The sequence below is a fragment of the Miscanthus floridulus genome, chromosome 13 (assembly GCF_019320115.1).
Source record: "Miscanthus floridulus cultivar M001 chromosome 13, ASM1932011v1, whole genome shotgun sequence".
NCBI lineage: Eukaryota > Viridiplantae > Streptophyta > Magnoliopsida > Poales > Poaceae > Miscanthus > Miscanthus floridulus.
This window is the reverse complement of record NC_089592.1, coordinates 82,702,463-82,719,295: the sequence shown is the minus strand read 5'-3', so window position 1 is coordinate 82,719,295 and position 16,833 is coordinate 82,702,463. Positions and strand designations below refer to the sequence as shown.

General features: G+C 49.3%; 3 protein-coding genes across 3 annotated transcripts; all 3 read right to left on the bottom strand.

The window, feature by feature from the left end:
• Nucleotides 1–1,066: 1,066 nt before the first annotated feature.
• Nucleotides 1,067–3,689, bottom strand: LOC136500744 (ras-related protein RABA5c-like). The gene is made up of 2 exons (XM_066496166.1): nt 3,076–3,689; nt 1,067–1,557 (listed from the first exon to the last, which is right to left on the bottom strand). Exons 1-2 carry the CDS (start codon nt 3,410–3,412, stop codon nt 1,244–1,246), a joined length of 651 nt encoding a protein of 216 aa, XP_066352263.1. The 5' UTR covers nt 3,413–3,689; the 3' UTR covers nt 1,067–1,243.
• A 4,345-nt stretch (nt 3,690–8,034) lies between these two features.
• On the bottom strand, nt 8,035–8,550 carry LOC136500169 (uncharacterized). The gene has a single exon (XM_066495552.1). The coding sequence runs from the start codon at nt 8,548–8,550 to the stop codon at nt 8,035–8,037; it is 516 nt and encodes a 171-aa protein (XP_066351649.1).
• A 150-nt stretch (nt 8,551–8,700) lies between these two features.
• LOC136499958 (uncharacterized) lies at nt 8,701–9,774 on the bottom strand. The gene is made up of 3 exons (XM_066495433.1): nt 9,658–9,774; nt 9,441–9,520; nt 8,701–8,946 (listed from the first exon to the last, which is right to left on the bottom strand). The coding sequence occupies exons 1-3, from the start codon at nt 9,746–9,748 to the stop codon at nt 8,701–8,703; spliced, it is 417 nt and encodes a 138-aa protein (XP_066351530.1). The 5' UTR covers nt 9,749–9,774.
• Between the last annotated feature and the right edge of the window lie 7,059 nt (nt 9,775–16,833).

Genomic DNA, 16,833 nt, shown 5'->3' with positions numbered 1-16,833 from the left:
AGCATAACAAATTAGTTCATTAGTTTGTGGAGGAGTGCTAATGGATGCTACTAATTTATTTGCACCTCCAACCAACTATCCAACTACTCAAAACAACTCCCGGTAATAAATAGCTAGCTAATAGTTAGCCGATTGTATTAGTTAGGTAACTATTAGCACGAATGGATCTAAATTGACCCTATTCTTGACAGCAGAAAATATGGAATGGTTCTTGTACATGCTTGGCAGACCTGTGGTAAGAGCTCCTTGGCTTATTTACAGGAATAGCGCTGTCAAACTTTTTCAGATACTCTTAAAGTGATTCTACAGCGTGTTTTTTGTAAGATAAATTAGGATCTAAGAGTTGGAAAACTAGCATCTTTAGCTTCTTAGGATAGATACGGTCTCAGTTAGCTAGGGCAAGAACTGAAGCATAGGCAGTAGCCTCCTTTTTTGTTGTTTTTCTTGGGCTAGCATGCATCCTAATTCCTACCGGCATTGCTGTGGGCCTGCTGGGCCATTCGGCCATCCTTGGCTCGCGCCGGAGGTCACTGCAGGCGGTCCAGAGACTCGATAGATCGCCAAAAGGAGCGTCGACGTGCAGCTGCCGGAACCAGGCGGCCGCCCTTCCATCAAATTCCCAACTTTGACACGTCGAGGCAAGTGCCGATAGCTTCGCTTCGCAGTGTCCGCCGCCGCTTCGGAGACGCAGTACCAGACGTGCGTTGCCCCCCGGCGTCTCAGCCGGCTGCTGGCAAGTGGCAATAGCCCATGCCGATCTCCTCCTGTGGCTTGTCGGTCGGCCCAGTCCGCTGCAAAGGCCCCAGCCTCCTTTCCCAGTCGCAGACGACGAGCATCCTAGCCTCCTGGGAGGTCGGATCCACAGAATCGCAAACCCACGTCAGGCACCTCGTTCCAGACTTCCAGTTCGCGACGATATAGAAATGCAAAAACAGGATCTCACGCTCGACTGATTCTTTCTAGTGGCCCATGAATAGCCAAAAATGGAGATCCAAAGATCTTATAAAACCTGACAAACCCAGCCACATTACTTTCCCAGTAAGAGCGCAACGCGTTCGCACTCCAGTAAACAACTATTCTCTCTCCTTTGCAGTCTGTAACACGGGTGTAATGTAACAGCAACCAAAAGTCCAACCTTGGATTACAGTTTACAAGCAAGCCAGAGAGAGAGAGAGAGAGAGAGAGAGAGCATCACCTCTGGTTAAATTCCAATCCAATAATGTACCACTACCCCCCTCCCCCACTAGCAACACCCGAACCGGCTCGTCTGCTTCTGGTCATCTTTCGAGTCGCCGTCGATGCTTACCCTGTTGAGGGACAGCTCGGCCTTGTAAGAGTCTGAGTTCAGGATCTTTCGGCTCACGTTGCTGTAGATCTCCCTGATGACGATATCGAAAGCCGTCTTCACGTTCGTGGCGTCCAGAGCCGACGTCTCCATGAAGAACAGGCCTTCAGCTTCGGCCAGCGCCTTGCCTTCCTCGACGGGCACTTCGCGGATGTTATCCAGATCGCATTTGTTGCCTACCAACATCTTGGCCACGGTAGTGTCGGAATGTGCTGCATTAGTTTCCAAAGATGGGTTAGTTACTTCAGTACACAAGTGAAAGATATGAATTGTTGTGAATTTATCATTGGCATCCATGAATCCAAGCCGTGAACAAGCACCAACCAGAAGAACAGGACCATACATATAAGGGTTAATTGCTTCGGAACAATTGGACTTATTACAAACTCAATCAAGCACCGTTGAACCTTTTGAGTAAGTGATGTAATTAAAAGATCAAAGGATGCCACTAGTACCAGGAATGGTACAAGAAACAAAAACTAAGAGCATAACCATTCGTGCATGATCCTTAGGCAGGAATAGTGTGGTACTAAGCACATTGCGCAGTCCTAGCCAATAGCCCCCCAGCCATGCATCATTCTGATTCTCTTTGACATGCAAAGTAGGTAGAAAGAGCACTACTTGCTTTAAAGAATGCATCAATGTGTTCTTAAACGTTGCCAACAACAGCTACAATTCAGCACTTTGTTTGTGCATCCCCTCAGCAAACAGCGTGGTGAGCACCCTTTCACCACCTCACTGCCCCTACCCAGAGCCACCTCTCACCATGGCAGCAAGCGGTGAAATCACCACCTCACCACCCCGCCTATGCTTAACCGCTTCGATTTCTCGCCGCCAACGAGTAGCGACTGACTCCACCACCCAACAGCAGTCCTGCCAACACATCTGCTGACCGCCTCTGGAGCCCATCCCTCTAAACCTCGTCATTCTTATCCAATTCCTGCACCACCCGCAGCCCAAGCTCTAAGTCTAACACTAATCCCACCTCCTAGTCCAATTGATCAACAACGGCACGACAAAGGTGTACGCTGCTACTGGTTGCAAAGCGGTCATCGCATAGTAATTTTGCCTTTGGGATGTTGGCGAAGCATAACCATAACAATGTAAGCATTGTGCTTACTCATCGAGGCCTCCCTAGAGACCCTAGGGAATTAACAACTGAACTTCCACACGGAATTGCAGCAAGACAACAAGTACCATAAACATCTTAATCAGAACTGATTCCAACTTCCCAAATATGAACATCTCATCAATCAGAACTTCCGAAATCTGTTAACAAGTACCTATCGTGCACAAATGCTACTAATTCTGATGGAAGTGGTCCTACAAATTCATTCATGGAACATTCCCCAACAAGCGAGGCAGCAGGATTCAGATCCCGATTCAGACCAGGTCGCTCAATCCATCCGGCCTACCACTTGCCCTCTTTCTTACCATCTAAAGAACACCTGACGCAATCACCACCTGAGGGCACCTAGCTACAAGCTAGTACATCAAGCAAAAGGGACGACAGTTCTTTTTCCCAAATTTCCGAGTGGACTCTGCAGCCACACTAAAATGTATGCCCCTTTCCACGAAAACCACCCCAGATCTAGGCGATCCTAGCGTCGTACCAGTCAGAGGCATTCACTGTGTGCAAGCAAGCAGTAACAAAAGCAAGCAAGCAAGCGATCGAGGTAGCAGAGGATGAGAGGAGAGGAGCGGTGGGGCAGGCGGGGTAGGGTACGTACTGTTGAGCTCCAGGAGCCAGCGGCCGACACTGTCAAAGGTGGAGCGGCGGGAGATGTCGTAGACGAGGAGCGCGCCGAAGGCGCCGCGGTAGTAGGCGGAGGTGACGGCGCGGAAGCGCTCCTGGCCGGCGGTGTCCCAGATCTGGGCCTTGACCTCCTTGCCGTCGATGTCCATGCTCTGCGTCTGGAACTCCACCCCGATGGTGGCCTTGGAGTGGAGGTTGAACTCGCTGCGCGCGTACCGGGACAGCAGGTTGCTCTTCCCCACCGCGCTGTCCCCGATGATCACCACCTTGAACAGGTACTCCTCCGCCTCCCCGTCCGACTCGTCCCCCATCGCCCCGCCCTCCGGTGGCTGGCTAGTACTCCGTAGCTAGCTGCCACCACCGCCTGGCCCGTGGCCGTGTCGTCGACCGTCGTCACGGGCGGTGGTGCGAGCAGGCGGGTGGATACGGGGAATGCGCGAGATTTGTAGCGGGTTTGGGGCGCTCGCGCGGTGGGTTTTGGCCGAACACGGACACTCAGGTGTGACGGGGGTTGGGTCGGCGCGGCACGGGGCCGCGGCGCCTCCACTCGCGCCGCGCTGGGGTGGTGGTGGGGTGGTGAGAGGTGCGAGAGCGAGAGCGAGACGAGTGGGAGACTAGTGGGGCGCACGGCGGTGGAGCCGTGGACGCCGCGACCACGCCGGCACGCCCACGCGTGGCTGGTGGTGAGTTCCGCGCTCCCCGACCCAGAGTGCCTGACGGGTGGGCTGCGGTGGTCGGCACGCGCTCCGCGGGGCCGGCCTGTCGGTCGAGTTGTGGAGGAGTGCCTGTCATGTCACGGCGCCGCACCCCCCGGGGCCCGGCTGCCTGTCTGCCTACCATAAGACTGTCTCCAACGGCGTAAATAAACGCAGACCCAAACGCAAAATGTCTACGGCACAGTGTTTTGGGTTCCGAAATCACGCTCCAACGGAGAAGGCAAACACGGCAGCTATTTTGCGCAGCATCCGACTCGCAAGGCAAAAAAGCATCTTCGTTCTCGACGACGCAAAACGAGAGAGAGATAGGGAGCAGGTGCGGGGCCCGGCACAGGGGCGGGGCAGCAGGTGCGCCACCGCAGCAGGGGCAGCCCTTGCCCTGCGCCACGCTCGCGCCCTCGCTGCGGCCCACCTCCCCGCCGGCGCGCGCCCTGCTCCGGTGCGCCGCCACGCCGAGGGCGCCCGCGCCCGGGCCCACCAGCGCCTCTGCGCCGCCGCGCCGAGAGGCGCCACCACGAGTCGAGCAAGACAGAGAGAAAAGAGAGGAAGGGAGAGAAAGAGAAGAGAGGGGAAGAGGGCAGGGAGGCAGAGCAGAGGCTCTTGGTCGCTGGCGGCTGACCGGTGTTCCAGCGCGAACTGGCCGGGGCAGTTGGGCGGCGACGGTCCTCGGGAGGAGCTAAGCAGGACGGGGAAGAGAAGACAGAGGGGGCAAAAGAAGAGCAGAGCAGGAGAGAGGAGAGGGCAGCGGGATTTGGGGCTTCCTGCTCGGTCATCCGTTGGAGGGTCAAGGAATGGGTGCCGTAGCTTTCGTTACTGTGCGTTACCTAAACGGTGAAATGGGTATTCGATTTGGGTCACGTTGGCTCTGTTTGGCTGAGCTGGATTAAAGCCGGCCGGTTGTTTTTGGCTGATTTGTTGTGAAAGAAAAATACTGTACCGACTAGAACGTGAACAGTGTTTTCGGACGAAGCCTGTTGGAGTCAGTCTAACTTGCGGGCGCGCGTGAGTTGGCGCCTCGTTGTTCGATGCGGGAGTCTGTGGCGGCGAGCGAGACCAGCCAGGCGGTGACGGGCCGACGGCTCACGAGTCACGAACTCACGACTGGGCTGGGAATCGCGGCCGCGGGGCATGTCCGCCGTTTCTCAGTGAGGCCTGGCTGGCGCGGGGCTCTCTCCGGCTCCCGGCTTCCACACGAAAACCGACGCGTCGGCGGATTTTTTTTATTTTTAATTCTTTTTATTCAATATTTTAATAGTATTCGCTCCTAAATTTTCGTTGTGAATCCAACCTTTTGGTCGTGCCAGCGGCGCGTTGTCGCGCCACGTGCAGCGACGCGGCAACATCCGTCACGTTAGACGGCGTTTTCAACATGAAAAACGTTGTCACGCCATACCCACAAGCGTGACAGTACTGTTCTATCGCGCCACCGGAAGTGACGTGATAAGACAAAACATTTAAAAAAATCATAACTCTTTCATACGACGTCGGATGAAGATGAAAATTTATATGAAAATTGTAGCTCTCAATGAGATCTACAACTTTATAGTTTTGAGTTTTTTCATTTAAGGACGTTAAGATACTCAAAAAGATAACATAAAATTTTAGGAGCATAATAACCGCGTACCAGTATATGTCGCATTAGAAAAATAATATCTTTTTTGTATGATGTCACATGAAGATACTTTTTACATGAAAGTGGAAGCTCTCAATAAGATCTACAAATTTATAGTTTTGAGTTTTAACATTTGGAGTCGTTAAGATGCTAAAAAAATCATATAAATTTTCAGGAGCATAATAACCGCGTACTAGTACGTGTCGCATTAGAAAAATAATATATTTTTTTGTATGTTGTCAAATGAAGATACATTTTACATGGCTCTCAATGAGATCTACAACTTTATAGTTTTGAGTTTTAGCATTTGGAGTCATTAAGATGCTCAAAAAAATAATATAAACTTTCAGTAGCATAATAATCGCGTACTAGCACTTGTCGTATTGGAAAAATAATGTCATTTTTGTATCATGTCGAATGAAGGTACTTTTTATATCAAAATTAGAGCTCCCAACGAGATCTACAACTTTTATTTAAAAAGTATTTTTATATGACATCAAATAAGAAATATATAATTTTCTAAAAGATAATATTTGATACACGGTTAATATGCTGCTAAAACTGTATATTAGTTATTAGAGTACGTTCACGACCTCAAATATAAAAACCCAAAACTATAAACTTTTAGATCTCACTAAGGGCTACAACTTTGATATAAAATGTATTTTTATTTGGTACCATATGAAAAAGATATTATTTTTTAAATGCGGCAACCGCTAGCACGCGATTATTATGGTGCTGAAATTTTATATTATTTTTTTAGCATCTTAACGTCTTTAAACGAAAAAAAACTCAAAACTAGAAAGTTGTAGATCTTGTCGAGATCTATAATTTTCATATAAAAATCATCTTCATCCGATGCCGTATTAAAGAGTTGTGATTTTTCAAAAATTCAGTCATGTCACGCCACTCCCGATGACGCGACAAAACAATACTGTCACGCCACCGGGAGTGACGCGACAAGCTTTTCCACATCGAAAACGCCGTTTAACATGGCAGATATTGCCGTGCCACATGCGTTGGCACGATAGCGTTGTTCGGCGCGACCAAAAGAATTGAAAATTATTTTTGAGTAGTTATTATTGAAATATTGAATAAAAAATAATTAAAAATAAAAATTCTTCCGCGTCGGCACATGGTGGCGGCACCGCAAAGCAAGCTCAGATGTTGCCAGATGAAGCTGTCGACTCTCTCGGCCTCTTCCGCTCCATAGATTTGCAGTGGACCAGTCGTCGGAGGAGTCATCATTATTAGGAGAAAAACTTAACAAGTTTGGATTTAGAAATACGTTTTCAAGGCTCGTAGAACTGAATGATACCTCTTGATAAGTTCATAAATCACTGGTTTATTTTACTTTGTTATTATTAGTAGGGTTAAAAGTACTTTTTCATCGGTGGTAGTATGATTTTCAACTTTGACCTACGAAACAGGGTACCTTCCAATTGTCAATTGTCAATTGTCAAAACAGGACAAATTTTGTCCTCGCGCTGATTTCAAAGAAAGTTATCCATTTCGTGAAAATAATAAAAAAACTGATTTACTATCTAGAAGTGCATAAGTAATTTATTTTTAATTTTGGAAAATATAAAACTAGAACCATTTTTATTAAAAATGTTCTCTACTTATTTATAATCTATATATAGGTATTTGGAATTGACTTGTTTTAAAAATCGTTATTTATTTAAAACAACTAAGATCCGAAGAAATTCTGAATATGGCACCAGAAGATAGGTGACATTTTTAGAAGAAAAATAGAACTAGTATCATATTTTTATAATTTAAAGATAAATTAATTATGGATTTCTCTAGAGATCAAATAAGATTTTTATTACTTTTAGAAAAATAGAAAACTACTTTTGAATCTGGCCAGAGGACCAAAGTTATCTGGTTTTGATAGTTGTAGCCTCCTAGGCTGTGTGTTACTCGGTTTTATAATTCACAAGGTGTAAAATCGGAGTATGGTGTAAGTTGGATGTTAGAAAATATACTTGACCCTTACTAATATTATATTATTCAATCTCAAAATCCTAGCTATGAGATATTATATTGGTTCGCGACCGGGTCTCTCGTCGTCTCCAAAACGTCGAAATGTATAATTTTTCTCCAAAGAGAGAATTGCAAAAAATAATAAAGTAGTACAATACACAACACAACTAAACAACTAACACAATTTTTATTGGAGATATATATAGAACTGCATTACTCTGATAATAACATCTAGGGTCTCTTTGGCACGGCTTATGCTGACTTCGGCTTCATCTATTTTGCGTAAATCGAGGCACTGTAGCGCGAAACCGTTTTGTAAGCCGGGGTTAAAATGAACTAGAAGCCGAAAAAAGCCAGTTTTCTGGCTTCACCAGCTTTGGCTTCACCGGTGAAACCGTTTTGGATGAGCCGTGTCAAAGGGGCTCTAGTATTCTGGCCCAACCTAGCTACAAGCCTACAAGCAACTAGAACCAGTAGTGGCGTTCTTTGCCGCACTTAGACTGACTCCAACAGGGATACCCAAACCTAAAAATAGGTCTCGCACAGTGCTTTGCCTACAAAAAACAACCTCCAACGGCTTACCCAAACACACGACGCATTTTGCCTATCAGCCGAGACGTTACGCAAAAAAGCATCCCCTCTCCTCGCTACGCAAAAGCGGCACGCGGCACAGCTCCGGCGGCTCGGCGTCCCCGTCCCCGCCGGCGGCTCCCCAGCCCCTCCTTCTCCTCCTCCTCCACCCGCCAGCACCCGCGCGCGCCCTCTCTCCATCCTTCTGCGTCCCGCGGCGGCTGTGGCGGAGCTCGCCCGCGCCCGCGCCCGCGCCCGCGGCGGCCGGGGCCGCGCTCGCCCGCTCCGGCGAGTAGCGAGCTCGACGGTGCTCTGCGGCTTCCTTGGCGCGGAGGCTTCGGCAGCGGGATTCAGACCACGTCGAGCATCTCCGGCGGTCGGGGTCCTGCAGCGGGCGCCGCGCGCCTCGGCGGCGTGCTTCGCGAGCTCCGGCGCCTCTTTTTGCGTTCGCTGTTGGAGTTCGGCATTTTTGGGTGTGGTTTTCTTTTGCTGCGCGTGACCCAAACGGTGAAATTTGGGTCGGCTCTGTTGGAGACAGTCTTATTCGAGATGAGCGGTTGTTCATGCATTTCATGCCATGCATGCAGCATGTGTGCCACAGGATGCTTTTCGTGCACTGGCATCTCCAATCCAAAAAAAAAAGCACCACACTGGACATCCAAGGGTATGCATATATAATATAATATCGACCCGCTATCTATATGCCACAGGCTGTCTATAGATGGCAGATGCATTTGTAGTGGTAGGCGCTGTTGATGGGGTCGCTGGCGTCGATGGGCACCTCCTGGACGCTGCACCTGTGCCGGCAGCCTCTGCACTCGTTGTAGGTGCACGTCGGAGCCCTGGATCCGACCAGCATCCTCCTCCCGCCGGCGGCAGTCTCCTGCTCCTTGTTCAACGCCGGCCAACCACCAGCTGCGGCAGCCGTCGTCGGCGGTGCCTCACTCCATTTCCTAAATCCCTATACATGCATTATATCTCGTCATATAAAAAATAAATAAATAAAGCATGCATGCATCAAGATGAAATGGATGGCCACATGCATGCTTGTCAGTCAAGATCCGCTCTCAGTCTGGAACAAAATAATCTCTCTCATCCAATCCATACATTTTACCTCTCTTCTTTTTTTTTTTTGACAATATTTTACCTCTCTTCTCTATCGATACATGCCCAGCATGCTCTTGTCGTTGGATTTTTTTTTAAAAAAAAATCCATACATTTTGACGGAGATTGTGGAGAAAATATTGGCCCGGTTCGTTTGTCTTATGAGCCGTACTTTTTCAGCGAACGAACAATATTTTTCTCTCACAACATATCAGTCAATAGTACTTTTCACCCCGTCTTATTAGCCAAGCCAACAGAGCCATTGTCCAAATGTTTTTTGGGTGAGGGATTGGATTTATCCAGCAAGCCTTCAAATAAGTCTACTTTTGCAAATACGCCAGGCATTATTACCTGCAGCTGCCCTGTCTGACTCTGAAGGGCTACTTCGCCAGTCCGCAGCGACCCTGCTCGAGCATCAGCTACGGCATCACCTGTTAATAAAAAGCGCAAATAAAAGCATTATTATTCTTGAGAAATACACATGTATAAATGATGAAATGAGTCGTAGGCATCGATCGATCGTCTGCTGATTGATCGACGACCGACTGTCATTTGGAGACTGGAGTACCAATCACTAGGACAGACACGAGGAGGAGACGACACAGCGCCACACAACGACGCAGCTGCTGCTGCCTGCTGCTTCCACATGCTGCTGCCATCTTCCTTTCAGGCTATGGAGCCCTATAGCTAGCTCGTCGCAAACAAGTGAGGCAGGCGTATGCGTATATATACTGCGTGGCGCGCGATAGATGCTGCGTGCGGCAGTGCCAGGACCTTGCTTTGGGTCCGGCAGACGGGACGAGAGATGCTTGCATGGCGACCGAGCTGCCGAGGAGAAAAGTCAAAGGCCGCGGGCATTACATGCCTGCATGGCAGCGGCAGACGTACCGGGCCTGCGCATAGTGCACGGTTTGTACGTTCTAAGGTTCCAGCAGCTTCCTAAAATTACGGAGCCTGTGGTTGCCTACCGTACCTGGACACCATCGGCCAGGCCAACATCGATCGCAGCCCCAGACGTCCAAGATCGGACGGTCTGGGAACACCGGCCTGGATTAGGCGCCTGGCTGGCAGGCGCAAATCAAACATGCCCCAACAATCATCAACCACTACCTAGCGCCAGCAGCCTGTGAGTGTATAGTCCCAGGCTCCCAACAATCCGATTCTAGTTACTTAATTTACGGATCTTGCATTGGTTAGTTTTGGTTACGATCTTTTTACAGGGCTATTGTCCTTGGACATGCATACTGGGACTACTTCTACTTCGAGAGACGGATCAAATGGCAAGCAAGGGGATTACCATCTAGGGACATCGACCAAACATGCAGGGAAAACCTACAGTGGCCTAAAGCTAGGCCACCTGTTGATCAACAGCAAGGCAAAAAGGTTTTCACTGTACATGCAGTACCGTGGCTTCAAGACGAAAACAAAGCAAAGCATGCGTACCGATAAGGGCCGGGGTGATCTGCGATGGGGGTACCGAAATATATAATTTATTCACGCCTTGCAGTGGATGGCCTGGGCGCCTGGCCAGATAATAGAGGCGCGCGGTAGTGGTTGTGATTCAGGTTTCTTTTACCGTCTACGGTTAAGATGGAAATTTATTAGAGCATCCTGAGTTAACACTCATTCGTCATTGGTTAGTGAGTACGTGATTTCATCCGTGATGTATAATCTGCTGCATCAGTCAGGAAGATATAAAGAGCATGCAATGCAAGGTCCCTCCGACAGCAAAAGGTTGAGGATAGGAGGATGTGTCGTTTGCACGAACAGAGATCTTGCCGTCCTTCTCGCCGGCTCCACGGCGATTGATCGATACGGGTAGGGGGGGACGGGGACACAGTCGAGTCTGGGGATTTGTGTAGTGTCTCGTACTAATAATGGGGATTTGGAGACTGGATCGAGGCCATCGATCTGACTGAATGTCTAAGCTATGTCATATCATTTTTTTGAGGGTAGATTGTACTATGTCATATCAGCCTCAGCTTCTCTCGTATTTGTTGCAATGGGACTCTTGTTATTTAACCAAACAGCCCAGAACTTATCCTAGGAAAACTCCAAGTCACTCCCGAATTTCGTTTCAAAAAAAAAAAAAAACAAGTCATTCCCGAACTTCGCCTCGACCGCGGCCTCTCAATTTCCCAGATCCGGATGCAGCAAGAAGGAAGCTCCAAAACAGTCTCTTAATAATTTCCCAAATCCGGACGCATGCAGGGCAACACGAAGAAAACTCCAAACCACGAAACAAACAAGAAGAAAGCTCCGAATCCGGGAGAGGCCGGTGCTCAGAGCATGCAATGCCCACGCCACGCTGTATCTGAATGACTGCATGCATGCATCCTTTTCGCCTGAACGTTCCACGTGACTCTGGAAATCCGGATCGCGCGCGGGGCCGGCCGAAGAGACCAACGGGAGTCGGGAAGCCTCTTGCAGCCTGGGAACCGCAGGGAGCCAGCCAGGGCCGAGAGCCTGCGAGGCTGCGACTGCGCGCGTCTCCAGCAGTCAGTCTCCACCGCGCGCTGGCCGCACTTTGCCCGTCCAGCCAGCATGGCCACCGGGATCTCCAGATCGTCCGCGGGATCTCGGCAGCAGAGCAGAGGCGGCATGCCGGAGCACGTCCCCGCCCATCCCCCACGCCGCGCGCATTCATCGGGCCACAGATTTAGTGTACAGGCTACAGGCTACAGGCTACAGGCAGAGGCCGCAGCCCGCAGGGCAGAGTCCAGAGAGTCTGGCAGCGAAGAAACAGCGCGCAGGCAGGCAGTGTGCACTGTGCAGCGACGATCTGCGACTACGCCGACTAGAGTGTCTAGCGTCCATGGGCGGCGTTTCTGACGTCCAGCGGCCGCGGGCGTGTCGTGTCTCGCGCGGGCGACCGCACGGCGAGGCTAGCCTGGCTGATCCCACTCGCTTTGCCTAGCTGCGCTGCGGCATGCATGCATGGCACCTGTTCGTTCAGCAGTACCAGGACAAGCAGGAAAGGAAAGATGAACTAGAAATCAGGATCAGGATCAGGATGCGGAATCTGACAGCGAACGCTTCTTCAGCCGGTTGGGCAGTCCGTAAATGACCGTGGATTATTTACCGTTGGCTGGTTTGGTGTGAGAGAGAAAAACTATTTCAACTTATAATCCATAATCATATACGAGCAAGCGAACAGGCTGCTTGCCTCTTCCCTCTGCTTCCTTCCATTGCTCTTGAGTCCTGACCGTTTTGCATTGCTAGATCAGGTCCGGCAGCTGCGACATCCGAATACGATACTGGGTTTGGGCGACAAACTTAAATCTGTTCCGATCGTTGGGGATGAACTTCCGGTACACTAATACAGATGAACGGTAGAACTAACATGGAGTAACCAACAGCGGGACAAAACCAGCACGAGCGAGCTGTGAAAACTGATGAAATTTTTTATGCTTAGCGATCGCAGCGCGCGTCAGTGCGTCACTAGTCTATCAGGCGAGGCGATCTACAGCCGATCGATTCTTGCAGCACTGGTGAATGCCGCGCGCGCGCGCCGGTAAGGGGATAAAGCTCAGGTTTCTGAATGTACAATTCCCATGTCATATATGATTTGCTGTCTTCGGAGATGTAATAAGCTGGAACTTGAAGGATGGATATATTATATGCGATAGGTGTGGCAAAGTTCATACACCTTTCACCGACTAATAAAGCAGACACTAACAAGAACCATTTTGCATGGTAAGTTTGTGAAAACTGTCCACGCAGAGGTCACAAAATGATGCCGTGGACGTCTTGTTCGGTTGGATTTTTTTTTTAATTTTAACCATTTTAATATAATTTTAAATCTAACACTGTCAGTTTTTTTAAACTAACACTTTTGGCCGCGCCTATTGCCCTGGCGCAGTCAAATGCCTGTGCCGCGTCATACATGGTGGCGCGGCACAGGGCTGACGTGGCGTGGGCCGGCCGAGGGGGCCGCTGACGTGGCGGGTCTTGCCGCGCCACCGACTCTGGCGCGGCAGTGCCGCGCCCTGATCTGTGGCGCGGCAGGACCAGATATATACCACGTGCGAGCCTGTCCGCCCGCACGCACCCCTGCCCTGCCCGCCCGCCCGACGCCCGAACACCGCCGCCGCCGCCAGCCGCCGCCAGCGCCCTGCCTGCGGCCGCACGTGCCCGCGCCCGCCCGGCCTCGGCCGCGCCCGGCCACTCCCGCCGCGCAACGCCCTAGCCGGCCGCGCCACGAACGCCGGCGCGTCAAGGCCGCCCGCTCCTAAGGTACCTCCCTCTCGATTTCATATTTTTTTATTATTATCTAGTATAGTTAGTATTTTTTGTATCTACTATTAGTGTCTTTGACCAAATTTATATAATAGCGTACTAATATTTATGATACATAATAGGTACTATTACATTAAACATGGAGTATACTTTCATAATAAACTTATTAGGAGGTAGAAATATTGATACCGTTTTTTTAGTTTTGATCAAACTTAAACATATTTGACTACTCGAAAAGCAAGATGTGTATTTATTTTGAGACGGAGAGATTACTTGTAATTTTAGAACCAAAGTTTTATATGGATTGATTATGTATTTATTATCTAGTATAGTTAGGATTTTGGGTTTAGAGATTTAGGCTAGTTAGGTTAGTGAATTTGTTTGTGAACTTACTAATGTTAACTTGAATTTTGTTAATTTGAATACTCTAACGCTTTATTTATCAATTTGTAACAGGATGGCCCCTCCCACGCAGCACCCGTTGTACCCCATTCTGAAGGTGGAGTATGGGACGAACGTTATACGCCGTACATATGGCGTGCCGGCTTCCTCGAGCTTGTCCGTGTTGTCAATCATGGTCTTCCGCCCCTTGACCCAGCACTACTTACTGCAGTTGTAGACAGGTGCGAGTGCATTCTTTGTACATAAACTTTCTTGTAACAAATTAGAGGTAACTAACAGCCGTTCTATTCTTATAACAGGTGGAGGCCTGAGACCCACACGATCCACCTACCTTGTGGCGAGATGACCTTGACGTTGCAGGACGTGAAGGCTATTTTCGACCTTCGGTTGGGGGGACTTCCAGTGACAGGGATAGTTGACAACGATCACTGGAGGAAGCTAGTGGCTCAGTTTACTGGTTTTCTTCCACCGGACGACGATGCTTCCAAGAAAAATATGTGAGTAATTCAAGCCTATTTAATACTTGCATTGCTTTACAGCTGGCATCGGGTCTCATTTTCTTTGATCAATTACAGAAAAAGTTCCGGTGTTTCGTCGTCCTAGATCACAGAGCGTTTTGACTACTTGGACCCACAAGCTGAGGAGGCACAGATCGACAGGTTCGCTCGAGTGTGGCTCTGGCACTTTTTTGGTGCTTTCCTCTTCCCAGACGCCTCGGGCAACACCATCAGCCAGATCTTCCTTGACATACTTCACCAGCCGTGAGAGAACATAGCAGGGTACAGCTAGGGCAGCGCAGTCCTGGCATGGACGTATCGACGGCTATACATTGCCTGCCGTCGCACCTCAGGACATGCGAACCTTGGGGGTTGCTCCTACCTACTTCAGGTTTGGTGTGGGAACGATTACCCGTTGGGAGGCCCCTTAATAATGGTTTACCGGTAAGTACTTCGGTTCATTATATTCTTCCAGACAGTTAGATACGATGAGATTATTTGTTGCTAATTCATTATCGTGTTCAGTGCAGCAATGCAACGGGCATGATACACTCCCTATAGCTTTTGTATATCTAGACGGAAGCACAGTTAATTAGAGGGAATGCGTGGCGTAAGTACAGGGAGTATACGAACGATCTCGACGTCCTGACACAGCACCAGGTTACGCTCTCTATACTATCGTAGCAGTGTCTTCTTCGATGTACACTATATCACAACCTAACACAATTATGAAATTTCAAGTGTTTTGGTGTCCTTGGGATTCTCCGGAGCTCCAGGACTATCTGAGTCCTGTCACTATGGACGAGTCACACGAGTATCGCTGCGACGTCTCTCTTATTTTCTTCCATGTGGTCGAGATTCACTTGCCCATCCGGGTCTGCAGACAGTTTGGAAGAATGACAGGCTGCCTACCACCGCTTTACTCCACCAATCAAGTATTGCACGGGTGCGTTATCGATTAATAACAATGCTACAATTCAGAGGTTTGTTTGGTACAACTAATATCATTTTGTTTTAGGTTTGACCGCAGGAAGAGGTACTAGACCAAGGATTGGCGCGTGACACACAGCTCGTACATCCATTTGTGGTACACCAGGGTACCGCATGCGGTCCTTGCGGGTCCTCCACACGACCAGTACACCTTCGATGAGTACCTACGGTGGCTTCACGAATCTACGAGGACACATATCAAGCCTCCATACACTGATGTGGCGATTGACGAGGACTCGGAGGAAGATGTCATCGAAGATGTGTACGGCGTTACCACTAGGGAGGACACACAGCTACAGAGAGCTCCGCTTCAAAGATACGTGGTAAGATACTTGAATGGTACAATTTGTTATCCTTTTGGTATTAAGTATGTGTACTAAAACTGTCCAACCGCGTTTCTGTACCCAGGCGACACAATTGTCAAGGCTGTCCAACGAAGCAGCGTTCCGGCTTCACGAGTCTAGAGGGCAGGGGCCAGGCGTTCTCACGGCTTTTGTGGAGGTAAACATAAACGTGTCCGTTTCGAAAATATTTCTTTATTGTATATGTGTTTGGCTAATGAACTAACTTTAACGTCTATTTATGCAGAAGGTGAAGAAGAGCTACAGGAAGCTAGCTCAGAAGTTGAGCTGCATGGACACTCCTTATGAGGAACCGCCACTCCCCACGTGGTCGGGTGGTACGTCTTCAGCCTCTTTGAGGATACTAGCCGGCTCTTCTTAGCCGATGACGTAGGGTGCCACTTCCGCGGTGCGTACACCACCACATCATAGCGCTGGGAAGGACCCTGCAACCGAGGACGAGGAGGAGGACGATGACGATGACGACGAACCCCCGGGCTTCTACGGATAGCACGGCCAGTGGGACGAATGGCCGCAGGACGAGATCGGCATGTCTCAGCTAGGTGGTGCCCTATTTGGTACCCAAGGAGCCTCACAGGTACTAACAAAGATAGTTTGTTTCAATACGTAGGCTCCATAAACTAACGATCATAAAGAATTATAAGTAATCATGCGTATCATATACCTACAGGGTACGAGCCGTACGCACCGTCGACGCGACTATACCGACGTTGGCTACACTCCTAATATGTTGCCAACAAATCCAAAGAGACAGAGGCGTCCGAGGGATCCTTACACTCCTGGGTCTTAGTTTGTTTAGGTCAAACGAATATTGGCATCCGAAACTTGCGGGGTTATTTGGTTATGTTATGTCAAACTTATGTCAAAACAATGAATATGTTATGTGGCAGCTTGTCAACTTGCTTCTTATTCGTTTCGTTGAGTCGCGGCAGCACTGCCGGCGAGATTAAGTACCCTGCGTTCGGGAACCGGCAGTCCCGGCGTATCTAGACACCGGTGGTAATTTTTCGTAATTGATTAGTTAAAATGGTGCATAACCGTATTATGAAAGACGAAAAACTAATCATTGGCTTATCAAATTCTCTATTCGGCCGTGAAAAAACTCAACAAAATACGGGCACGACGCGTTTCGATCCTACCATCTAGGTAGCCTGGGTCGGCGGCAGGCGCAGCGGCCAGGTGGTGTGGCTGATCGTGCGGTATGTTTGGTCCAGCCGCGCCACGCAACAGGGCGCGAAACTGCCTCGCCAGGGT